This window comes from Chinchilla lanigera, unplaced genomic scaffold (assembly GCF_000276665.1).
Source record: "Chinchilla lanigera isolate Chin_1 unplaced genomic scaffold, ChiLan1.0 scaffold00003, whole genome shotgun sequence".
NCBI classification, from domain to species: Eukaryota; Metazoa; Chordata; class Mammalia; order Rodentia; family Chinchillidae; genus Chinchilla; species Chinchilla lanigera.
This window is the reverse complement of record NW_004955404.1, coordinates 3,578,966-3,605,690: the sequence shown is the minus strand read 5'-3', so window position 1 is coordinate 3,605,690 and position 26,725 is coordinate 3,578,966. Positions and strand designations below refer to the sequence as shown.

Sequence of the window (26,725 nt, the reverse complement as noted above, 5' to 3'; positions counted from 1 at the left end):
GCTCGGCCCGCTCCCAGCGTTTGCCTGGGAGCCGCGGCCGAGCCGCCGGGGCCGGCCGGGCTCTGCGTTCCGTGTCTGGTTCGGTGCGTCGCCCTTGCTTTGGCGTGCGTCGATTGCATGTTTCCGACGGGAGCGCTAACCCGGATCGCACTGGGGCGAACTCCTGCTCGCCCCGTCCCGTCTCATTACGGTGCTGCGCACGGTACCAGCTGGGCAGTGATCGCCAGGAGAGGACCGGGCTCCTCTGTTACTGCACGCGCAGAGGAGAGCAAGAGGGAGTCTGCCACAAGGAACTCACAGACGTGTAAGCGGGTCACTTACCCTGCAGTACGCGTCGGGGTCCGCAGGTCGTGTAGCACGGTCCACCGAATAGGCAGCGCTTGGCGGGGGGGTCCCCGAAAACTTTCCCCGCGGTCTGCCCGCTGAGCTGGACTTTGGTACAGAAGTAACGAATTGCTCTAATTATTTCCTGTGCGCAAACAGAGTAGCTCCAGTGAGTCATTTCCATTTTTTTGTCCGAGTCTAGCAGGACCCCTAATTGTAACTCACTCTGGTGGATAATAAAATAGTTTACGTTTCGGCAGATGGCAGTAGCTATATTTATTAGCACACTGTTACGTTTGATCTCAGCAGTATCTCCATGCAGTGTGTCATTCTTCTTTTCCCTATGAGGAAATACATATTTAGAGAGGCCAAGCGAGCTGGCCGAAGCTACCTAGCATTAGCAGACCACACCCCAAAGAGACTCCTTTCCGCTGCGCCACACTGCCTCCACTGATCGTTAATTTGGAAAGATGAAGGCAAACTGGCTTCTGCACTCTGCCTACAGGTAGCTCTTGGCCCGCTGCCTCCTGTCAGGCACACGGAAATCTTCTATTTGAGTTAAGAGCTGTCCCAGCCAACTCGCCCAGGACCGACAGTATGACTTACCTAGTGTAGGCACTGAAAACTGTCAGCCCCAACATGTTTCTGTGGTTGTACTTCTCTCTTCACTTACCTCAGGGACAGTGTTTCTAATTCTGTTTTCATTAATCTAGAACTCCTTTAATTATTTCTGGGACATGCTAAAATCCTTCTAGTTCTTGTTCCTTTGTTCCTTCAGGAAATTCTGAGGTCTGTAAACACTCTTCCTAGCAGATGTAAAAAGGGATCTAGTTCTAATGAAGATTTTTTTCTTCAAATGGGGAGACTTCATAATACAATGTAACATTTATGTTACTGTTTCACAGATCTTAGACGGTAAAACCAGTACTTCTGGTGAAGTCCCTTGTGATGGCAGAATTATTTTCAGGGTATGAATTGCATGTGTTTAGGAGCTATTGTGAAACTCTACCTATACTGTAAGATCGGTTTTATTTAAGAGAATAAATTCCAAGTTGCACCTGGCTAGATTTTAAGTTAAATTTTTTAAATGTTTCCCATTCATAAATTGTAAACTTCCTGAATCTCACTGGCCTGAATTCTAGAGTCAGTATTTACGTTTGTAGTTTTGTGGCTTTCTTGTTGCTTACCATATTTTTACAGATATTTATAATAAGCTGCTGTGATTGGCTCCCATTGTGGTAATAATCTGTCATCTTTGTTTTTGTCAAAGCTGACCGTATTGCCAAGTCTTCAATGTATCATGAAGGCAGAAAGTATAAAAATGTTCCTGAGTGACTGCCCAGTAGTGTAATTTTTGAGGTATCTGCTCCTGCCCATTTATTTTTTATTTTAAAGAGAATAAAAAAAATAACAAAGCAATCCTGCCCATTTAAAATGCTCCCCTGAACCATTCATTTACCCTCCCATATTTCCATAGGCACTTGCTGCTCATTTGTCCCTCAGGACTATTAATACACACTTCTTCATTATTGATGCCATGTGGGCAACCATTAGACAAATAGATAATTCATCCTGTGGTATCTTCAACACACTGAAGCAGCAATTTGTGTTCCATTTCAACTGTGCAGCTGGCGCAGTTCTTAACTTTCCAGTGCTTCGCAGAACCGGAGACAACTTGATGTAAGACGGCCAAATCTGAGCTCCGTATGGCCTGGACCGAGACTGGAAGGTGTGAATTCCCTCGAGTACTTAGTGAGCACTGTGGGGTCCCCTTGTCCCCTGAGACATGGTGTCAGCGATGACGTGTGAGCTGCTTTCCGCCCTTCACTTAGACCTGCGCACTGCGCTGTCCTAGGCTTGGGTGCAGTATTGACAGTTGACTAGCTTTCACTTTCAGACAGACTTCTAAAATTCAGAACCTTTAAAAAAAGTACATTTATTCATACTTCTTAATTGTTCTTATAATTGTGTAGTCATTAGACTGTTTTGGGGGATTTCGTATATAATTCATAGACAAGTAAAACATTTGTAGTTTTCAAAGATCTTTTGGTTCGTAAAACATCACTAAATCAAATATATACTGGGCAACACGGAGCACTTTTGCAATTAGAGCAGATTAATAATTTCATTGTGTGGAAGCTCCAGTGTTTACAAAATATAACTTTTTTCTGTGGTAAAGTAATGTATCTGCTCAGTTTGCTCTTCTAGTTATTAGGGGAATAATAACTACAGTGTATATATTCCTGTAGTTTATGTTTTAATTCTTCATGTGTGTAAGTTGCATCATGACTTTTAAATTTTGGATAAAATATTGAGTAAAGAACCTTAAATATATTTATAATGTAATGTACAGAGGACTTCAAAAATTATAGTATATCATTCTTAATTTGAAGGGCAAGTTTCTGGGGAGAAAAGCACTTAAAGTTATGCAGTTAGACTGTGTAAAACAGTGGTTCTCAACCTTTTTGGTCGTAGGACACTTTTTATATATTACAACTCAAAATTCAGGATCCTGCCAGTTTTTTTCTCATGTATATTATACGGATATTTATTGGGTTAGAAATTAAAGCCAAAAGTTTATAAAATAATAGTAGTCAGTCCATTATATATTGATACACATAGCATTCTGTGTGAAACAAGTAATTGCAAAAATATGACTATGAAATTGTTTAACATTTTTAAAAAATAATATCTGCTCAGTAGAACAGGCAAATTATGTTTCTTCATTCAGGCTCTTTTAAGTAAAACCTGAATAAAAGTAGCTTCAGGCCACGTTGTGGTTGTAAGTGGAATTGTACTGGGATCCTGTTCTGTCTTCAGTGCCCTGCTGGTACTCTCAGGACCTGGCTCCCTGCAGGCCGTGCTCCTGGCCCCTGGATCCCTATTGGAGAAGCCTTTGCTGGATGGATTCAAACCGTTAGTACTTCCAAGGAGCGGCACGCTTATATCCGATTGAGTTGTGAAATCATTCATCAGGGGTTAGAATATTTTCTTTACTGAGTTATGCAGATTCTTTGAAAGAGTAAAACATTTAATAGTTGGTGAAAAATCAGATTTCTTAATATTACCTCTGCCATCTCAAAAACTCAGCTCTTGGGGAGCAATTGGAAACTTCATTCCTTTCCCAGAAAATGTCTGTGAGACACCCCCGTCTGAATGACCAGTTTGTCAAGGGTCTTTAAAAATTAAAATATTGTCACTGGGAAACTGCAGCTAGTTCAGCTTCCTATGCACAGCACAGTCCTGTTTTGTCATGCATGTCACACACAGTGCTAGAAAGACACCTGTTGGTTGAGGTACAGTTAATAATTTTTACTGTTTCTTCCCTGCTATTAAGTGAAATTGGCTTTTCTCCCCTCCCGTACTGTGAGCTCATGGTGATAAAGAATACGATATTCTTGCATGTTAATGCTGTTGCTTTGACTCCTGCATTTTTACCCGTCTTTCTTATGCAGCATTAGTGCAAAGTTCAGATGGTAAGGTAAATATGTGTGCGACGCTGATCTTCCAGACCCCTTGAAAGGCTGTTTGTACCTCCAGGAATCTGCAACTACCTTTTGAGGATTATTGACATAGAAACTGTCAATAGATTTAATCGGGACTTTAAGCAGAGCACAGTGGTGCATACCCGTAATCCCAGTACTTTGGGTGGCTGAGGCAGGAGGATCACAAGTTGGAGCCCTGCCTGTGAATCTCAATAACTTGTGAAGACCCTGTCTCAAAATTTTAAAAAGTGCTGACATGTAGCTCAGTAAGAAGACCCATTTCTTAGTTTGGAGGATATTTTGCAAGGGGAACAATATAATACAGGACACATAGTTTATAATATTATTTATAAATGATAGTCACCCAAAGAATGATATACAAGAGAGTGCAGGAAATCTGTCCACACACTAAGACAAAGGAATCTAGCTGAGGGCGTGCATCCCAGAGAATTGTCCTACGTGAGTCCAGCTGAAGACATAGAGCTTATAACGATGCCTCCCACAAGTCCAACTGGAGGCCCAGCCTAGAGCCCATAACAATATCTCATGCAGGCCTGTTTCACAGATCTGCACTGGGAAGGCCCAAAGGTCAGTGGTGGAATCTAGGAAGTCTGTGCCACTGGGATGAAGGATCTGTGCTAGCAGGCTGAGGATTCTACACTGGAGCTAGGAAGCGATGCGCAAAGTAAGAACCAGAGCTCCCCTGAAAAGTACCACAGCCATCCTCAGCAACAGTGAGGTCCTAAGCTCCTCCGATGATCAGGAAAGCTGAGTTCCCATCAGGAAATCCAACGCAGCAAGCTTCTCCAGGAGACTGGCAGTGCACCATCTTCCCCCAAGAGCCAGGAAGTGATGCCCAGAGTGAGAACCAAAGCTCTCCCAAAGTGAACTGAAGCTATTCTCAGTACTAATAAGGTCCCAAGCTCCTTGGAGGATGAAAACAGCCAAGTTCATCAGGGAAGCCAGCATGACAAGCTCCTTCGAGAACACCAACAGCTCCTAACAGCTTTTACCAGCTCGCAGCAGACCTTTCTCGGCACCCAACAGCCTCACTTCTTCTCCAGTACTGCCTGTTATGCTGCTGGCAACAACCCTCAGGTGGGCCTCCCACACCCAGCACCATGCTTACTCAGTTCAGCTGGGGGTTATACTTTGACCACCAGTTGTCAATCCACTACAGTCCACCCCTGGTCAACTTGATAATCATGCACATTTCCTTAATCCATAGTCTGTAGTGGCAGATTTGTGAAAGTAAACATGTCTTAGTCTATTCATATTTACATTAATGTAACAGTTACATATGTACATTTTTCTTTTTGCCCTCGTTCCTGCACCAAAAGCAGAATATTTAAAGGGTGACCAAAATTCAAGGTTAAAACATACTTTGATTAATTAACCTAATTACAAACATATATAACAACAACATAAAAACATATTGAAAGAACTATTACAATCACAGTCCTTACTTCCCATTACTTTTTACAGTGCATGGCAAGACTAAAAATTAGGGATTTCCCAACAATAGACTACATTGAAATGTTTGTTTCTCCAACCAGGCACTATCTCTTAAACACGAGCAAAATGCACACCAGCTTCTGCCAAAGCACAGTATACTACTTGGGATTCAGCAGCCAATGCAGTCCTTCTCAATTAAAACCCCCTGAGCTTCATCTTAATTGGCAGCATTTTCATCAGTACTCTGATTTGCCAAGCTCCAACCAAAGTCTCCATATAGTTCGCAGCACACAAGGGCTGCCTCTTTGGCCAGTCTCTCAAAACATTTCCAGATTAATTCTAAAGGCTCTTAGGTCACATGGCCAGGCAACATCACAACAATAAGCCCACTCTCCCGGTACCAATTTTGTTGTGATTTGGTAGTCATTTTTTAAGATTATAATATTTTATAAGATTATACTAGTCACCCAGAGAATCATATACAGGAGAGTACAGGAAATCTGTCCACATGCTAGAGACCAAAGAATCCAGCTGAGGGCCTTGATCTCATGATAATGTCATGCATGAATCCAGCTGAAGACCTAGAACTCATAACAGTACCTCCCATGAGTCCAACTGGAGGCCTAGAGTCCATAACAATATCTCATGCAGGCCTGTTTCACATATCTGTGCTGGGAAGACCCAAAGGTCAGTGGAAGAATCTAGAAAGTCTGTGCCAGCGGGGTGAAGGATCTGTGCTAGTAGGCTGAGGGATCTGCACTGGAGCCAGGAAGTGACATGCAAAGTAAGAACCAGAGCTCCCTCAAAAAGTACCATAGCCATCCTCAGCAACATTGAGGTTGCAAGCTCCTCCGATGATCAGGAAAGCTGAGTTCCCATCAGGAAAGTCAGCACAACAAGCCTCTTCAGAAGACTGAGCTGTGTACCTTCTTCCCCTCTGGAGCCAGGAAGCGATACTCAGAGTGAGGACCAGAGCTCCCCCAAAGTGAACTGAAGCTATTCTTAGTGCCAACAAGGTCCCGAGCTCCTCGGAGGATGAGAACAGCCAAATTCATCAGGGAAGCCAGCATGACAAGCTCCTTCCACAGAACCAACAGCTCCTCACAGCTTCTATCAGCTCGCAACAGCCTTTGTCAGCTCCCAACAGCCTGCTGCTTCTCCAGTTCTGCCTGTTACGCTGCTGGCAACAACCCTTAGGTGGGCCTCCCACACCCAGCACCACACTTACTCAGTTCTGCTGGCCGTTATAATTTGACCACCAGTTGTCAATCCACTGCAGCCCATCAATCCCTTACTCAACAATTAGTTTAAAAAGGGGGAGCTTAAAGTTTATCAGTCTAATTGCTCTAATTTTCTCTACACTACCCTTGTCAAGTATGTATGTAGATTGTGCAGAACGCTTCCAGTTCTTGTGAATAGTTGTGCTAAGTGATTAGAAATAAATGACTTAGACAGCTAGCTTCTTGGTAGAAAGGAAGAGATTCTTAACCCTGGAGTTATCCTTTGTCCTGTTTTTAAAAGGTCTACTTAAGTTTTCAGTTGGTGTTTGTAAGTGGTCAAGCCTGACGAAATCTAAGAAGCTTATTAAAATTGTATTTTGGGGCTGGGGATTTAGCTCAGCAACACAGCACCTGCCTGGCAAGCACAACATCATGAGTTCGATTCCCAGTACCGGAAAAAAAAAAAAAAAAATTGTATTTTGAAGGACTCATGGTTAAGATTTTTGTTTCCCTGTGCTATATTTAAGGACAGTTGTGGTCTTTTTTTGACTCAGGCTCCTCTGTAACTGAGTGAGCTTGTGTTACCCGTGTATGTGGCCTGGGTTGCTCATGAGTTGCTTGAGAGTTACTGAGTAGATCATTAGCCACAGGAGAACAAGGACTGTAATACATTTGTTTATCGTTTCTTGTTGGTCTGATGTTCTGAGTACTAGATTCACATAGGTGGTGTCTGCATATACGATTTGTGGCATTGTCTTTAGTCTTTAAATAGGATGATAGGATGTGTTGGAATGAGATGACTGCCTGTTTGGAAGAGGCTGGGAAACCAATTCTGAGAGACCACAGAGGTCTAGGCTGGGCCTGACAGCTCCCTTAGGGGCCTACAGGGGTATTATGAGGGCTCAGCTTCAAGGGTAACATAACTCAGTATTGAGTTCTATGTTTTTAAAGCATCAGTTCATAAAAGAAGTACTTTTTCTGAAAATGGAGCCACATGTGATCTCAAAGATCTTACGTGAGGGCACACCTGAGATAATTTGTGGAAGTCAGGAGAACCTGGCTTGGTTGACTTGTTGAGCCAGCATTGCTGGTCAGCATGCTTACAGTTTTAAATCATTCTCATATGTGGCTTTATATTGGTTATTGCACACCCATATTGGACTTAAATTTAAAGATAGGAAGCATACAGAACACTAGAGGAGACCATACTGCAGTGAAAACTATAAAACTCATACGTTGACACCAGCAGACATGTCAAGGCCATCAGGCTCAGAGTTTTCCTCCATGTGTCAGAATGTTGCTGAAACTTGAAGTTTAATACTTTCGAATCATTCATTTAAAAGGAAAACAATCATTGAATCTAATTTGTCTATTATATAAAGAATAGTCACAGTTTTAATAAATCAGTTACTTTAAATTGAAAACAAATTTTATTACTACATATTTGCAAAATGAAGTTTATATTCATTTTAGGGAGTAGGTGCAAGTAAGTATATAACACATCTTGATTCTTTTCAATAGGTTATTTCTTGAGAGGTGCTTACTAATATCTACATAATTCAAATTCATTTAGAAAGCACAAAAGATATTTCTGTATTTTGTTTAATTCAAATATAAGACCCATACTATAACACATAGTTTTGATGCTGTAGTAATTAAATTTTAGTCTACATATTATATATTGAGCCTCACAATCAAACCCAAGCTTTTTAAAAATGTATTTGCTTCGTGCCATGCTTTTTGTTCATAGTCAACATAGTGCATACAACACATTGAGGGAGGAGAAGATAAGTTTGCTCTGGATGAGTTTGAGACATCCAGGAAGCATCAGACACTCAAGACAGGTAAGCTGAAGTTGCAGAGGAAGAGTAGAAGAGAGGCCGCAGTTTACATGCAGGTGTGATAGGTGCAGTGTGAGCAAGAGTGAAATCCCGAGAATGGAATGGAGTATGTTGGTGGTCACCCCTCCCTCACTGGGACATAATGAATCCATAAGCGGGGATTGGTTTTGGCTCACGGTGGAGAGGGTTCAGTCCATAGTTATGGCCTGCAGCTTAGGTTTTGTGGCGAGACAGTAGGTGAGGAAGTGGCAGGGGACGCTGCGCCTCCCTGTGGCTGGGAAGCAGAGTGAGAGGAGGTATCCAGGCCCATTGACCCTCCCAGCATCCTCCAGTAACCCAGCTCCCTCCACGAGGCCCCACCTCCTTAGAGTTCCTCAGCTTCCTGCAGTGTCACAGACTTGAGACCAAGCCTTTCCTACGGAGGCCTATGGGGAATGCATCAGATCCAGATTAACACAGGAGAACCTGGAAAACAGTGGACCCAACCTTGGAAAGTGCCTGCTTACGGATGCAAGGTAAAGAGAAACAAGAGCTTGAATGTGTTCCATACTGGGGGAGGAGTCCCCAGCAATGGGTGTCCCAGTGTGAGGGAGAAGATGCCTTGTGAATGGCAGGTGAAGTGTACTGCTCATGAGAGGTCCATTGTAAGAGCTCACTCATCACAACTTCAGGAAGTGGTTAAGGGGTTAATTAGGAGTGATTGAAGCCACAGATTGATGGGTTTTACATTAGACACATATAAGCCAGGGATGGTGGTGTACACCTGTGACCTCACTGGTTGGGAGACTGATGCAGCAGGATTGCTGTAACTTTGAGGCCAGTCTGGGCTACATAGTGAGTTCAAGGTCATGCTGAACTACATAAAGAGACCCTGCCTCAAAAAAAAACCAAAATAAAGTAAGATTTGATATGCAAGATCCAGTCTGATATGGCACGGGCAAAATGGACAAATGCAAATAAGGCAGGGATTCATTTAAAATGTAGGCAAGTTAAATACGTACTCGGTAATGAAGTAGAAGGAGAATGAAGGGACAGATGCTTAGTTGACTACATGTCTATGTTCTTCATAGGCTTTGATCTGATTTACAGTATTTTTCACGTGTTATTTCTCATTTATGATGCTGAGATGGTAGCAGCAAATGCATGTCAGCATGCTGAAGAACCTGATACCCTGTCTCTTCTGTCACACGTTGCATCACTGTTTTGCCACGGAGGTCGTACTTTGTGGGACAACACATTACCTTCCTCCTCCAGTAAGACCACGCCTGAACATAACTCACAGGAGCCAGATGCCCTGCTGAATGCTGAGCCCTTGCTGCTTCATTGAAAGACTAGGGTAGAAACCCGCATGTCAGCTTCAGGCCTGTTTCTCCCAGGTGACAGTGCAGGTCTAATGTAAAGATGACACACAGTGGAAGTGGGTTGGGAGCGCACTTTAGCCACTTGTGCTTCTCTGCAAACAGCACATGGGCACCGCATCCAGGACTCAGCAAAGGACAAACCGATTGCAAGTCGTGTCTCATTCAGCAAAGCCCAGGTGTGAGCTTCTCTTGTCCTGTGTGCGTGGCCCTCACGGTCCCTGTGATCCAGACATGGCTCACAGTAGGACTCTTTCTTTTCTCTACCAACAGTCTTGCTTAGAAACACAGCTGATACCACAGCTTTAGCAGGTTTCCAGGGAAGCAGTGCTGGAAGGTTACCTGGAGGTCATTTTTAATATGGAAAAAGATAGAGGTTCTGTTAATCCTTTAGTTTGATAACAAACTACAGTATAGAGAAAACTCACAGAATACTGGCTGTAGGATCTCTGCAGTTGAGTTTATTAGAACCAGCATTTGTTTTCGTTGACTCAGAACATCTGGGTTTACATGCAAGTGTTAGTGCATCTCAACAGATTCCTGAGAGTAGTTGTGCTTTGCAGTTTTTACATGAAAAGATTCTGGCAGATACTAAGTTTGCTTGTCTCAGTTCTCAGCAGAGCATCTTTGAGGTGGAGGTACCATCCAGAGGAGGGAGCAGAAATTGACACATGCTGTGCATTGAAAATAAGGCACCTATGAGTAGAGGTTTCGGATAAGCCACCAGCATAGGAGAGTACCCTAAAGAGAAGGGCCTCAGGCACACGCACCCAGGGAAGCTTTCACTAACTTGATCTTAAACTTGGCATTATTCAGAAAGACGTGCCTGTCATTCCTGTTTCTGCAGTGAACAGCTCATTGTAAGAGAATGTTTAACACAAAGTCTTTTCAAACGACTATGCAGGGATATTTCATGGAAAACTCTTAATTTTATTTCTTAATCAATAATAGACACACACAAGCGCCAGCTTTTCTGGCATTATATTTTAAAACATATATGCCCACTTCTGTGTGTGTTCCTAGTCATCTGATAATTCAGATGCCTCACTGGACCATTTGTGTATGAAGCATTTTAGTCCTGCGTACCTGTAGCCATTAGGGTCACTGGAGTGAAGAGAGAAATCCAGCTCCTGGCCTTACAAATTTAAATTCAGTATCGTATGATGGTTGGAAATTACAGAGGATCTTTACAGTTGTAAATATAAATTTTCAATTTCAAAGTGTTTTATCCATATATTTTGAGCTCTATATTCTCGTTTCAGTAGCTTTTTAAACAAGAGCTTTGACTTGAAAACTAAGTTACCTTGTCTGATTATCCAAGTGGAAGAGCACTTCTTACTCTGTTGAAAAGAACATCACTCAGACAGGAAGTAGGTGATAAATAAATACAAAGTTACTAGGCAAAGACTTAGGATAGTGTGATGTTTATGTGCTTTTCCTACTGTATCACCAAATGATGTTGGAGTTACTCATCTTTGACACTTCTGATTGGCTTAACTGGAAGGAAAGTATGATTTCAATATTTCCAATAAAGAAATATCTTAAAACATTATCTTACCCGATGTTGCAGTGCTGCTATTGCGTTTGTACATGTGCACACAAATGCATGAATAATCACAAACCTTTTCCTCCTAATCATACACCGAAGTTGATGATGTTATTTTGGTATATGAAGTTAATGCCACTTCTCATATTTTTCTGACACAACTTTTAGACACAAACCAAAATCATTCAGATACTATTTACATTTTAAACAACAGCAACAACAAAACAAGGAACGTTAGATGGGAAGTCTGGGTGACCAGAAACTTTGAGACTTCGCTAGAAAGGCATAAGTTGTTAGCAGATGGCAATGGCGGATAATAAAACGTTAAATCATTCAGCACAATAGCGTTATTCTTTGGTTCCTGTATTGTAATGCCTTTAATTTAATTTTCACCAGATTTAATTTTCCTTTTAAGCCTGCATTTTTACTTTGAACTCTGCTTGCCTTTGTCTAGAGAGCTGATAGTGTCCCTGCAGTAACCCTTACTGCCCCTGGATGGCAGTGTTGATTTCTCGGCTGTGGTTTCTCTTTAGACGTTTCATTTGAATTCATTTGAATAAGAATTCAAATGTGAAAGTCTGTGTTTTGTGAAGGAACAGCAAAAAGTCCAATTTATTAAATCATTAAGTCATTAATATTATTTATGAACGTTAGAATACCTTCCTTGTGGAAGTTCTGTTAGTGTGTAAAGGAAACTTAAAAATTTTAGAAATAAGCATACATAGATGAATAGTACATAAAAAACTTGTGCACTGTTTCAAGTTCTTTTGACATTTTAAGACAACAGCCATAAACTTTGATAAATGTAAAATTGTCTTTGATACCTTTTCTTATTTTCTTTGTGTCAGTTATATGTTGTAATCTTTTGAAATGTGTGAGTAGTTCATTTTGCTTCATGTATTTCAGAGTTCTGTGCATTCTCACTTCTCCCTCAAGTACCTTGTCATTACATCACAGCAGCGTGTCACACTTGTGTCCAAGTATCTTATCGTTACATCACAGCAGTCTGGCACACTTGTATCCAGGTATCTTATCATTACATCACAGCAATTGGTGTCACACTCATCCCCAAGTGTCTTATTACATCTCAGCAATCTGTCACACTCATCCCCAAGTATCTTATATCACAGCAATCTGTGTTACGCTCATCCCCAGGTACCTTATCATTGCATCCCAGCAGTCTGTCACACTTGTATCCAGGTATCTTATCATTACATCACAGCAGTCTGTGTCACACTCATCTCCCAAGTATTGCTATCATTATGCCTTACCAGTCTGGTCAGACTTATCCTGAAGTATTATTTATCACTACATCATAGCAATCTGTGCTGACCCCATGGTGTAAAAACCTTAGCAGGGCTTATGTGAAATATACTGAATAGCTCAGGATGCCAGCAATCTGAAATGTACTTCAAGTTGGATGTGAAAAGCAAATCACTGTATTTAACTTTTTCTTAAAGATAATGTAATTTTGGAATCTATTGATTAAATGAATTATTTAAGTTTATGAAAATGTCAGGGAGGTATTTTTATTTATTTTTTTGTCCATTTTTTTTCCCCCCCGGTACCGGGAATCGAACTCATGACCTTGTGCTTGCCAGGCAGGCGCTGTGCTGCTGAACTAAATCCCCAGCCCCTGTCCATTTTGGTCAGTCATAATTTTTTCTATCATATGGAAAAGGAAATTGAAAATAAATTCTATTCAGTTGCTCTGGCTAGATTAGAATTTATTAGCATGGGTCAGCGGTAGATGGACCATGAGCTTTGGAATTTCATCTCTTTGCCTCCTAACTCTTCTCCCTGGGATAATGGCAAATCCACGTGGGCCCTTGTGTCGCTGTCTCTACATAGTATAATCGGAGTGCCGTCAGCGTATTTTCCTGTTAGATCACTGGGAATGCCTGAATGAAGGTGCTTTGCAGGAAATAAGCACTTTTAGAAACATGAGTGAATTCAAGGTATCTTTATATTTCATGAACATGGCGTGGTAGGAGTACAGTAGACAGAGGGCTACTGAGAATAGAAGGTGACGAAGTTAAGCAACATTTCATGGGTAGAGTGATGCAGGTGTCCCAAGGGTACTGAGTTTCGTACATCATGTGCCTTACTTTAACAATACTAAGCATATAATTTCTGGTCTTCTCTGTCTTTCTCTAGGGTACTTACGGAGAGCTATCATGGAAAAGTCCTGGATGCTGTGGAGCGTCATTGAACGATGGCTAATTGCCTTGGCATCGTGGTCTTGGGCTCTCTGTCGTATTTCTCTTTTACCGTTAATAGTAACTTTTCATCTTTATGGCGGCATTCTTTTGCTTTTGTTGATATTCATATCAATAGCAGGTATTCTCTATAAATTTCAGGATGTTTTGCTTTATTTTCCAGAGCAGCCATCCTCCTCACGCCTTTATGTTCCTATGCCCACTGGCATTCCACATGAAAACATTTTCATCAGAACCAAAGATGGAGTACGTCTGAATCTTATTTTGATAAGATACACTGGAGACAGTTCACCCTATTCCCCAACTATAATTTATTTTCATGGGAATGCGGGTAACATAGGTCACAGGTTACCAAATGCATTGCTTATGTTGGTTAACCTCAAAGTTAATCTTTTGCTGGTGGATTATCGCGGATATGGAAAAAGTGAAGGAGAAGCGAGTGAAGAAGGACTCTATTTAGATTCTGAAGCTGTGCTAGACTATGTGATGACTAGACCTGACATTGATAAAACGAAAATTTTTCTTTTTGGCCGTTCCTTGGGAGGAGCAGTGGCTGTTCATTTGGCTTCTGAAAATTCACATAGGATTTCAGCCATTATGGTGGAGAACACATTTTTAAGTATACCACATATGGCCAGCACTTTATTTTCCTTCTTTCCAATGCGTTACCTTCCTTTATGGTGCTACAAGAATAAATTTTTGTCCTACAGAAAAATCTCTCAGTGCAGAATGCCTTCTCTTTTCATCTCCGGACTTTCTGACCAGTTAATCCCACCAGTAATGATGAAGCAGCTATATGAGCTCTCCCCCTCTCGGACTAAGAGATTAGCTATTTTTCCAGATGGAACTCATAATGACACATGGCAGTGCCAAGGCTATTTCACTGCACTTGAACAGTTCATCAAAGAAGTCATCAAGAGTCATTCTCCTGAAGAAATGACGAAAACGTCATCCAGTGTAACGATTATATAGTATCTCCCTTTTTGACTAATGCATTGTATTTTAATTTGTGCAGAATGATAAAGAATGTTCCTTTCTAGAAGTGCGTTATGTCTTATTTGTCTGAAAGTGACATTAAACTTTGAAAGGACCTCAGTGCTCCTTTATGATGATCCAGATCATTTTTTACATTTCAAAAACTGTAATTCTTGGGATGATTTCACACATTTTCATCAGAACTTTGAATGTGGTTATGTATCCATAATTTTAGTTTAATATGTCAGTGTAATAGAAATTACTCAAAAGTTTCTTGTTGGTTAAGTGGTATAATCTGTTACACTTAGGTTACTAGCTGAACGGAAACAAGAAACCTTTGGATGTAATTCCTTTAGTAAATATTGGGACAATCATGGTAAGCAAACTTACTTCTGTAACTGTATTTTTCACCTTAAAAGTTAAAATGAAATGCATGATGGTATTTTATTCCTTGACTTATGCAATGCAACATTTTTAATGTAAATAGCACCGGTCATAGACCAATGTATATGGGTACCTGGGTTATATCTATTTTTATGTAAACTCTCTCTTGTTTTTGGCAGGAAGTGAAATGAAGCCTGTGTGCAGGTTGCCATTGAATTTTGCTCTGGTGAATACTGAGATCCAGCTTTTTCTTACAAATAAATGGGACCTTGTTTTCAAGTATAAATGTACCATGTTTTTGTGAGATACACTCTGGATCATGCCAGGTAGAAACAGAAACTTAGAATTTTACTGCAGCTTTCTGTGCACATTTGAACTTTTTAATATTTGTAATTTTGATGGCAAAGAGAATTTTAGCTTCTGTCAATTTTGTAAGTCTGCAGCTGAACCACTAATAGTGGTCATAGTGAAAATTAGAACTTGCTTAAGACTTAAGTTAGGAAGACTTATTTATGATTGTGCACAATATTTTAGTAATTCTCACATTTGACTTTTAAGTCCCAGTACATTGGCTACACCTAACCCACCAAAGGCCAAGATAACATTTATTGGGCGTTTTGAAGATAAGTAAAAATTGAAAAACCAAAACAAGCAATGTGCTTAGCTTAATGTTCCATTTGCTGTGAAATAGAACTGCATCAAAAGACAGCTTTAGAAAGTGATCTATTTTTATGTTCGAATTTTTTCTGTGTGGGATTGGAGGAAGTCTAGAGCGTTTTGATACAACTTACGACCGCATTTAATAGTTAAATGGCTGTAGGTGGGAAGTAGTATTTAGGTGCATAGGAAAGTAAGAAAAATCTTAGAGAAAGAAGTCTCTAAAACCTTGCAAGATTTAGCTGAATAAAACATGAACCACAGGGTAGAATTGTGCCAAGTTGTTTCAAGCAGTCTTCAAAACCTAGATGTAACTGAGGTCTGTGCATTATGATGTCAGCTCTAGCATAGGATATTTTTAATATTTTCGCTATATTTATTGGCTTTCGGCAAGCAGCTAAAGCAGAGAAATGAGTCAATCTTGACTTTAATATTATTTCTGTGGAGATAGGGCTAGAAATACTTTTGCCAAATAACATCTTTATCATTCACTTTATGCCAATATTTAGAAAAAAATAAATTATAGCCAATGTTGTTTCTAAAGAATAATGGTTTTCTATAAATTATTAATTGTAAAAAGTCTTGCTTTTTAAAAAGAGTTGGTAACGCGTATCATGGAAGGTGTATTTTTATGTATAAATTCACAATGATTAAAGGCTACTTTTTATCCTGTCAATCATTGCTATGTAGAATGACTGGTAAATAATAATGTATTAAAAAAGTAGTACAACAAAGTGTATAGTTAGACTTGAGCTTTCAGCGCACACCTACTTGTGTCACTTTGTAAAGTTTACAGTACTGTTACGTTTTCATGTGACCCTTCAGTCTCCAGCACTATGGAAGAGTTTATCAGCTTTAGTTGTGAACATGCTGAGGAAGTATGTACTAGTACTTTTCATCATTGTTACTTTATGCTGCGTTTTTCTTCTTTCTTTCTTTCTTTTTTTGATACTTGAGGTTTATGATTCACCCCCACCCCATTTTTAGGCCAGAACTTGAGAAGTTTTAGAGCACTGTATATGCCATCCTCTGTCCTCATTCTCATCTTAGTGAACCTTTCTTTCTGGAGCAAGGGACAGAGGCTCTGTTTAGGGTCACAGGATGTCTGCCTTTTACTGTCTTGTGTCTGAGACTTTCCTGCGACAGGAGGGGCTGGAAATAAGGTCCTACTTCCAGGGGCCTTAGAACCTGGAGCGTAGAGTTTGCAAACATTTCTGATTTGTGGGCTGGAGCACTTGCTCCTGGTAAAGCGTGGCTGTATGGCTGGCACCACCACTCCAGCCCATCTCTAGTGGGAGGGGAGTGTGTCCATGTCGATTGCTGATTTGTAGCCCGTTTATTCAAAAGCAACTAGAGACATTCCTCAGTGAATTTTGAGTTGTTACTATAAACTTAGAAATACTAAAATCTCAAATATTACAAGGTAAACTTGAGAAAAAAAAAATCCAGAGCTCCATTATTTTAAAGACAGTTACAGGGGTTGGAGGGAATTGATTTTTTAAAAAAGGAGCTAAAAAGCATACTACCAACTAAGGAAGAAAATAATTTGTGACCAGTAAAGCAGTACTATAACATAGAAACAGCTAGACGAGAAATATAACACAGTCCTTAGAGGAGTAATTAACGAATGAAAGTGCTGGAAAAAAATTTCCAAACAACTTCTAAATACAAACCCTTTCTAACAAAGGAAGTGACTGGGCGCCCGCCTTACAGTTTCGTAGGCTGGGAACTTGGTAGGTTTTTAAGTACTGCTCCGAGTTTGTCCCAGAGAAACTTCAGTTTATGGTGAACTGTCGCTCCACAGCTCAGCTGCGTGGTAATGTTTTGCCGGAGTAAGTAGGGTGCAATACTTACTTTTGAGCATTCCTACCACGTGATGTTTATTTGCTTCTCATTTTTAAGATTTGGCTTGGGTGAAGTCGGTTTGGTGGATTTAAGAATGAAGGCCATATTCCGTCAATTTCATGTGAATTGTCTTGCAAGCCGGCACAGCCCAGTGGTCCTTACAGCTTGTGACTCCGCTCCCTCCTGAGGTTGGGAGTAAATCTGTGAACTTTGTGGAAGGGTGTCACGGGAGTCACTTTTTCATTTTGGTCATGCTTGAGAGCTGAAGTCATCCATCTTCCTCTATCTCTTTTCCTGTTGTGTTTGGTAATTCTGGAAAAACAACTGTGAAAGGAAAAATTAGTTATAAATAGCTGTTTTGGATTATTCACTTAGATTTGTGTATTTTCATATTACTCAGGTAAAGTTGGAAATGACAGAGCACAGACATCTATTTTTTAAATTGAGAGAGTAGAAAATGGAAAGTACTTCTGTTTATTCTTCCTACCTGTGCCACACATCACTTTAGCTAGTCAGAAATAATACCTTTGTATGGCGAAATAAATACTCATCCTAATTCTAGTGGATACAGTTTTGCCGAGTGGCACAAATATACCTCCATTTATATTTTATATCTTAAAAATAGTTTAAAAACAGGACTGTATAAGCGACACTTCTTTTTAGAGAGAAAGTGCCATATATACATATGTAACGGGTGTATGTTGAACATAATTTACAGTGGAATTTCTGTTGGTACACCGTATACTGAAAATTCACATTGTTTTCAACATACTGAAGTACATTCAGGATAAAGTAGGTTGATCCAACTTCATAATGTAAATCACTTGTTATTTGCCATATTTTATTTGAAATAGTAACATTTTATATCTCAGATTTGAATGTCATCGTACATTGTGTGCTAACCATGGCAAGCAAACATTTACATTTGTTTTTTCTATAAATTTCTTTTAAAATATACTTTCTATTTTCTGTACTGACATATGCAATAAATTGGTACATTAAAAGTTTGATTAATGTCAAGATAGTTTGTATTCAGTCTTTTAAAAATTTTTCTGTTATTGTGATATCATAAGACATTAAAGTTTCTTCTAATGGTTAAATAAAATTCTTGAGTTTTCACTGAAGTGAATTTTCTATTAATGGTATATATAAAAAGTGGAAGTTAGATTGTATATCCTTCACCAAGAATATTATCTTGCATTTAATACTAGCTATTATCAAAAAGATTTTCTATATCTAAAACGGCTAGTGACTACACCCAGTGTATTTCTTTATTTGAATGTAAGTGTGAGTAGATTTAACTGTTACAGTCATGTTGCCCTCAGATTTTGTAAAGTGCTTTTTCAAAAAATTCTGATTTTTTTCCCCTCTTCTATATATGTTTTATTAATGGCTTGTGTTAGACTGATTTGGCCCTTTAGGGCTGTACTCTTTGGCCGGCCGCAAGTGGTCCAGAGGTGGGAAGGAGTGCTCCTCAAGCAGACCTTCTTTGTTTGGGTAGGATTAGTGGGAAGGAGCAGCTCTCATGTGCTCCTCTGAAGCCCAACAACCTGAGCCCAAGGGGAAGTAGGTTTTAAGTCACTATTTTCAAAAGGTTTTCTCTTCATCTTCTCATTTCACTCTCCTTCTCTTCCTTTCCATTTTGCTACTTCCTAAAAACTAAACAAAGATGTGGTTAGAGAATATAACTTGGGTCTTACTGGGCAAAGGAGGTGGAGGAGAGGCTTTGTGAAATCCTACAGACCCAGGGCCCAGAATTGTGGAAGGTGTTGATGTCATTGAGTCCTCATCAGCAACCTTGGATTAACCTGTGATCCCATTTCATAAGAACCAGCGCCAGTCATGCACCCAGGGTCACCCTGAAGGAAGCTAGATTTTCACCGGGACCTCTCATTCTTAACCATTCATTTGCTCATTCTTTCAGTAAAACAGTTGGGAAGTTTTTCTTCATGTTGGAGTAGATTTGAAATGTTGAAATGGAATTGAAAATGGACCAGTTCGGAGTCACTCCCAAGGAATTGCTCTGGACAGGCGGTGAGAAGTATCGTGCAGTTAATGACATTGCCTTCAGGGTAGTTAAATGTGTATCCCTGTGGGAAAATCTAGATGTTACCCTCATAAAGCTTGTCCTCTCTCCTTAACTTCATAAATAACCATGGCGCAGAAAATCTTGGATGAAACTAACCTTTCTTTTCCCAGTTCAGATTTAGGTCTCAGTAGATTAAAGTGGGACTTCTGTCCAGAGGGTCTTTGACATGTGGCTGAGTTCAAGGCTTCTATGCCGTAACTGCAAGCTTCCGAACGTGGGACACATTGAAGTGGGAGGGGTGGACAAAGGGAGAAGTATTTGAACGTCTTGGGAAGTGTTAAATACACTTTGCTCTTCTATGCACTGTCTCATACCTGGTGCTCCAGCTTGAGGCTGAATGCTTTCTCATCTCTCCCGGATTCTGTCTCTGATGCATTCTTGGGAGCTCTAAGCAACACTTTCCTCTCCTTGCTGAATATCCATTGTCCTTGATACTTGGTTGTATTCAGTTTAGTTCTTCATTACACACTCTTATTTTCCTTTTGTGTATCTTACTCCTGCAACAAGCCAAGCTTTGATGACAGTCATGTGATTCTTTTCTATCTTGCATAGCACCTAGCACAGTGCTGAGCACCTCATACTCATCAACTGTGAAGTTGGTCCACTTTCTCCCCTTTAAGGAGAAATAAAGACAATTTCTATATTTAAGGTAATTACTATATATTTGCTTAGTTACAACTAAGGTAAGATTCGCACCTACACCTACATCAGTCTGTAAGGTAGATGCATACAGATCCAAAATCAGTGAAATAGCAATGTAGGGAGTTAAGTCACTTCAGAATATAAAAGGAGTGATGGATCATTTTGCAGATCATGTCACTGGAGGAAGGTATAAGCTGAGGAAAGTCTGGAGCAGAGACGCTCTATATGGACTGGACAAGATCAGTGGCAATCGGGAAGCCAAGCAGTAGCCAGTAGAATGGGTGTTTAATAAGATCAAAAGAATGATAAAGTCAGGAGGCAGATCAGGGGAAGACCAAAACCTCGTTCTAGGCCATCGTAATTGTGTCCCAGCTTTGATCTCGTCTATGCTCTTTTTAACCCCATACCTGTAGCTACCCTTTAAAACAGATCAGCAGCATAATCATCATCATTAATTTTAAAATGAGGGGCCAGAGACGCTAGAATTAATGTAACGCATAGCATTTTCCTTGGTCTTCCTTTCCAGGGAGTCTGTCTTGGACTATGAGTTTAGGACTCCTGTATGCAAAGAGCATGCTGCTGCCAACACAGGTCAGACTGGACTGGACTGGACTAGGAGGGATGGGGGAAGGAGGGACGCATAAAATCTTTAGAGACAGACAGCATGAAAACTAAATACAGCCTTAACCACCTCAAGTGGGATGGCATTCGGCAGTGGGGTGCTTGGGATGACAGGATTAGTGTCCTCGGAAAGGAGGAAAGCTAGCTGCATGAAGACACAAAGACACTGCAGCCGCCTAAAACCAGGAAGCAGTGCCTGCTGGCACCTTGATGTTGGACTTTCCACCATCCACAACTGTGAGAAATAAATTTCTGTTGTTCTAGCCACAGAGTCCATTTTAAATTTTGTTACAATAGCCCAAATAGAACAAGAAACAAATAGGTAATTTTTCTTTCAAAGTGAACCTGCAGATGAATAAAAATGAATTGCCTTTTAAAATTCATCCCTGCATCCCTCCCAGCGTATTACTGTTTCTCACCATTATTTGAGTATCTCGTACTTAAGCCGTTAGTTACAGACGGATGGACACCAAGGGTACAGTTTCACTCACTAGATCAGGGGTGGTGAACCTTTTAGAGCTTTCAATGATAAACTCACCACAGTTGGTCTAGAGTACAAATTTTATGAATGTGAGAACAATTCTTTCTCCTCAGTGGTAAGACCAGTGTTGGTGGACACATCACTGGCATTGAGTAAACATTTAATAAGGAAAAAGTCATGCTATATAGTAAGTGCTCCACTATACGAAGATAGACGTGGGAAACACTCCAGGAAGGTCCTCAACCCTCATGAGTCTGTGGAGTCTGTTTTTGTATCACTGTGCCGAAAGCACAGAAAGGGTGCAGTATGCAGGTCACGGTTAAAGTAGCTATTAAAGTTGAGATGATCATAAAGTATAAATGATGGCTATACTTATTTAAACAATCATAATTTAAACACTTTAGTAATTAACCATTAAAGCTTAAGTCATGGCGTATTTTATTCACTATAATACCAGATAGTTGGGGTAGGTAGCTAATGTTTTTTTCTTTCGTGTTGAAATTTTTTTGCAGATAATTCAGGCTTTTTCATACTCAAATTTATTTCCCATTTAGTATAGATATATAGCATATTGTTATTATTTGTGTCCTATTTTCTAAGGGGAGTAACTAATTAAAATATAAGCCATTTGTGTTCTAATAGTACATTTCATTTCCCTTGTCAGAATAATTGATTCTTGGAGTCTGAAATTCAAGAAAACCTATCACTGAATAATTCATTGCCCTTTATTTCTCATTTGTGTGAATAAAACTGGAAGAAGAAAAAGGCAGAAGACAAACTTAAGGATATCTTTGTAAGAAAGTCATTTTAGCAAAGTGTGTGCTACCAAGAGACAGAAAAAAATAAATTCAGGGAATAGGAATACTGGAACATGAGAAAAGTACACACTAGATTAAAATGTGGCTCTAAAGTACTTTTTTACCTTTAAAATTAAATATCCTGTTGCATCTTGTTCACTTTCTTCTGAATCTCTTGCTTTCCTTCTGGAGGTATCAGAACTTCCTCAGTCCTGCCCTTCTTTATTTTCTACTCTGCCCACTTTCATTCTCCTGTGTCTTTCATTCTCCTGTGCTTGTTTTATGCAATCATGAATTTACCGAAAAATTGGAGGTTCATTACAAAGAACTTAAAAATTTATTCTGCAAATAAGTTCCCAAGCAAGTATACTCTTCTCTGTGAAAATTTCAGGTGTACATTTTCTGCAAGCATTCTCCCCAAGAACCCACGATGCAGTACAATCATTAAAATCAAGAGGTAAACAGATGCGTGATTACCCCTGAATCCTTGTGTATCTTTCAGATCTGCCCAGTTACCTCAGTAATGTCCTTCACAGCCAAACTGAATAGTTTTAAACCACATGTTGCGTTTAGTTGACAGTTCTCTTCAGTTTCTGTTCGGCTGAACAGTGGCTTCAGAGAGTACGGTCTAACCCTGGAAAGCTGCTGCTTATAAAGAATGGGTATTTCCAGACATAATTAGAGTGAAACTCTTGGGAAGACTGTCCTAGGGTATCTAGGTAAAATCACAGGTGTTGAATGTGAAGCAGAGGGAGGATTAATATACTCAAAGAGAGGGGTATGACAGTAGAAGCAGAGATGGTAGCGGTGCGACCACAAACCAAGGAAGGCAAATGATAGCAGCAGCCCTCACCGGGGTGGACAGATTCTCTCCACCTGCTCACATCCAGAATTGTCAGAGAATAAATAACTGTTGCAGTTCCCCAAGGTTGTGGTAATTTTTTACAGCTTTCACCGGCAACTGATCCTTTTTTTGATACAGGGAAAGAGGGTGTTGCTGTAACAAACACCTAAAACTGGAGAAGTTGCTTTGGGATTGGATAAGTAGAAGCTGGAAGAATTTTGATAAGTAGATCACAGAAAGTTTAGATTACTTTCTGACAAGACTGTTCATAGAACTGTAATCATAAATGTGGTTCTGTTAAGGATTCAAAAGCAAGGAGGATGAAAGAGAAAGCCTGTATCAACCTGACAATTTAGAGAGCTGTCTAGGCCTAGAGTTGCTCCGATGACATTACATGGTCCCTTTGATTCGAGTATCACCGGACTCTGCCACAGGGCTTATGCCTTGCAGCTGTAATATAAAGGAAGGCACATGGAGCATTACTTTATCTTAGATCATCAATAAGTATGTATTACAAATCAGGTGCATCTGAAATTAAAGCACCTTCAACCTAGTCTGTTATGTCAATTACAGAATTTGAAATTTAAGAATTTGTATTGAGAAAGCCATTGTAAGTATTTTTACCCGTCTTTGAGAATTTTCAATATAATGATGTAGTTTATAATTTAAGGTCAAGATCTAAAAATGTTCCTACCAAGTGTTACAGTTTCTTCCGAAAGCACTCGTTTCCCCCAGTCATCTTAGAAACAGTTGAACTGCTATTAAAAGTGATTCTTCTGCAGTTCAAGGAGTTCTGATTTGGGGATATGTTGCTGTTTAAGAACTTGGTCTCTTCATATGCAAAATGAGAATTTGGCTGGTTAGATCTAATAGTCTCTGTCAGCAAGGCCCCTCTCTTATAATAACAATAGAGAAGTCGAAGGCTGTATTAGGTTCCCATAATGTTCAAAAGCAGAGACTGTCTTCGTACAAATATAGATATTTTCTTTGAATAAAAGAGCTCATAAATACATACATGTACTTTGATGGACAAAGCCAGTTCCACCTTCCACTGTTCTTTATCCAGTCAAATGAAGTGGAAGACAACTTGTCAGCAGGGTGCACATAGGTATGTTTGGATTAGTTTAAATGGTATAACTTCATGTATGAAAGAACTATAACATTTTATTTCCACATGTTAATTGAATATTTAATTTAGCAAGCTATTCTCACAGACCGCCTGCAACATCAGTGTAGGTAATTTGAATTATGGTGTGTCTAACTTGGATTTATACACTCAGTTTTACTCAGAACACTTTTCTGGGTGCTAAAACACAAATCCTGTTGCCTGGGTGACACATGGAGGGTATGATTATGCAAAAATAGTAAGAAGAAAGTCACCGTATTAATAACTTCAGTATTGCCTAAGCCATAGACAGCAAAATTTTAGAGTGACTTATAACTACATTCTTCATTGGGCTAAAAAAAAAATACTAACTGCGCAGAAGTGAAAACATAAATATCAGGAAAAATACCCTTATGTGTGTGTTTCAACAGTAGGGTCTGCGTCCAGCGTGGCTGAGCTGAACTTCCACTGTATTTACCCAGCGTCGATTCCTAAGCAGGGTCAGCACTGGGGAAGACTGTTGTGTCCCTGGATTATTTCTTATTTTTAAATAGTATTTGACTCATCAAATAAAGAATATCAAAGAGATAGAAATTATTTTTTTAAAAATGAACCAAATGGTAACTCCAGAGTTAAAAAGTACAATATCTCAAATGAAAAATCACTAGACAGGCTTAACGATAGACTCAAATTGGTAGAAGAGGCATTAGTAACTTGAATATAGATTGAGAGACTTAATGCAATCCAAAACACAGAAAATGAGGAAAAGTGAACAGGACCCCAGATAATTGTACCCCTGTGCATAGTGGGAGCGCCAGAAAGAGTAGGGAGAAAGGAGCGGAAGATTATCCAAAGAAACAATGGTTGGAAACAGAAAATTTGCTGGAAAATATCTAACACCCTCCAATTGAGAGTTTTCCACATAAGATAAGCACGAAGTGATCCACACCTGGACATAGAGAAGAAATGCTGAAAGACAGGGAAAATTACAGAAGCCGCAGGACCAAAACAACTCGTGCATGCAAGAAAACCCCAATAAGATCAGTAGCTGGCTCACCGTCAGGAATAGTGGAAGAGAGAGACTGTGGGATGGCATACTCAATGCTGGCAGAATCATCAGAGAACCTTACATTTGGCAAAACTCAGAAATGAGGGTGAAAGAAAATATTTCTGGAAAGGAAAACAATTTATTGCTATTAGCCCTGCTTCACAGAAAATACTAAAGCAAGTGATTCACTCTGAAAGCAAGTAATTATATATGAAAATTTAAATCACAGATGCACAAAGAGCGCTGGTAAAGATAGTTACGCAGTCAGAAACAGTAAATTCGTATTGCTTCTGTCCTCTCTAAAATTATTTTAGAAGCCATTGTACAACTTGGGAAGTTGCTCCATTAGTACAGGACTTGCCTACCATGAGTGAGGCCCTGAGTTTAATCCCCAGCACCTCAAAACAAACAAAAACCCATTGTAGAAAATGTGTTACTATATTGTTAGTCTTATATAACATATTTGACAATAACGCAACACTGAAAGTAGGTGGAAGCAAACCTGGGTTGGATTAATGAGTGACACCAGATAGTATAACCGATCCTATGCACATCTCAACTAGAGCATGCTTTCCTGAGAGCTAGGCTAGTGTTTCACTTCTCACACCTATTAGCGCGTTCTGTTCTGTGATAATGGAACCTTAGAGACTGGATAACTGAGAAGAAAATAAACGTATATACTAGTAGTCTTACATTCAAGTCCACTCTTGTTTCGCTCTTGTGGACTCGGATTACTCTGTGGTGTCGTTCTGTAGGCTGCGAAGTACAAAATCGAGGCTGCATCTGATGCCTTCTGTTTTCCCATGGCAAGAGGCAGAAAGGTGAGAGAGAAGGTACATGAGGATAAGAGACCATACACAGCCTCAAGCCCATTTACAACCTGCATTATCGCCTTCACCAGGGTGGAGTTCTCCCAGCCCAAACACCTACGAGCGCCAGTTCCTACCATTACACTGACAAGTTTTCTGCCATTATTTCTGTGGATATTGTTTCTTTTCCTTGCTGTCTGGCTGGCTCTCCCATTATTCGTATGTTGATGCAGTTCTCTTAAGATTTGTTCCCGATTCATTTTCTTCTTTTGGTTTCAAATTGCATTGTATCTGTCCCTTTATCTTCAAGTTTCTAATGCCATCTTCTGCCAGTCTTGTCTTGGGGAGTAAGTTTCCATCCTGTAATTTGTGGGAAATATTTAGACCGTAGCACACACTTTGATAACTCTGTTAGTCCATTTACTGTTGCCATGAGAATACCTGATACCAGGTGTGGTGCCTCACACCTGTAATCCCAGCACTTAGGAAGCTGAGGCAGGAGGATTGCTGTGAGTTCGAAGCCAGCCTGGACTACATAACGAGTTGAAGGCATCTTGAAGTACATAGTGAGACCCTGTCTCAAACAAACAAAAAAAAATCAATATGTGAGAGTAGGTAATTTATAAGGAAAGATTATTTTTGCTCAGTGTTCTAGAAATTCAAGAACATGGTGCTGGCTTGTGCTGTTTCTAATAAGAGTTCAGTGGTAGAAAAGGAGCTCGTGGGTGAGAGGGAGACAGGAGGTGATAGGCTGCATTTCTCACAGCCGCCTCATGAAGGCTGTCCAGTCCTGCAAGAGGGAGAACTCACCCCTATAGGAGAGGCACTGACCCCTCCTCAGGACCTCCTACAGATCATGCCTCTGATTCATGGAGAGAGGGTGCCGCCACATTAAACCGTAACAATGTGCATGCCCTCGGGGCTGCAAGGGTGTCACCTGCAGAGGTTTACAAACTGGGATGTATCCCACTGTGTGGGCT

At 40.1% G+C, this 26,725-nt stretch overlaps 1 protein-coding gene across 1 annotated transcript; it reads left to right on the top strand.

The window, feature by feature from the left end:
- Nucleotides 1-41: 41 nt before the first annotated feature.
- On the top strand, nt 42-18,414 carry Abhd13 (abhydrolase domain containing 13). The gene is made up of 2 exons (XM_005374009.2): nt 42-304; nt 13,387-18,414. The coding sequence occupies exons 1-2, from the start codon at nt 118-120 to the stop codon at nt 14,418-14,420; spliced, it is 1,221 nt and encodes a 406-aa protein (XP_005374066.1). The 5' UTR covers nt 42-117; the 3' UTR covers nt 14,421-18,414.
- The last annotated feature ends 8,311 nt before the right edge of the window (nt 18,415-26,725 follow it).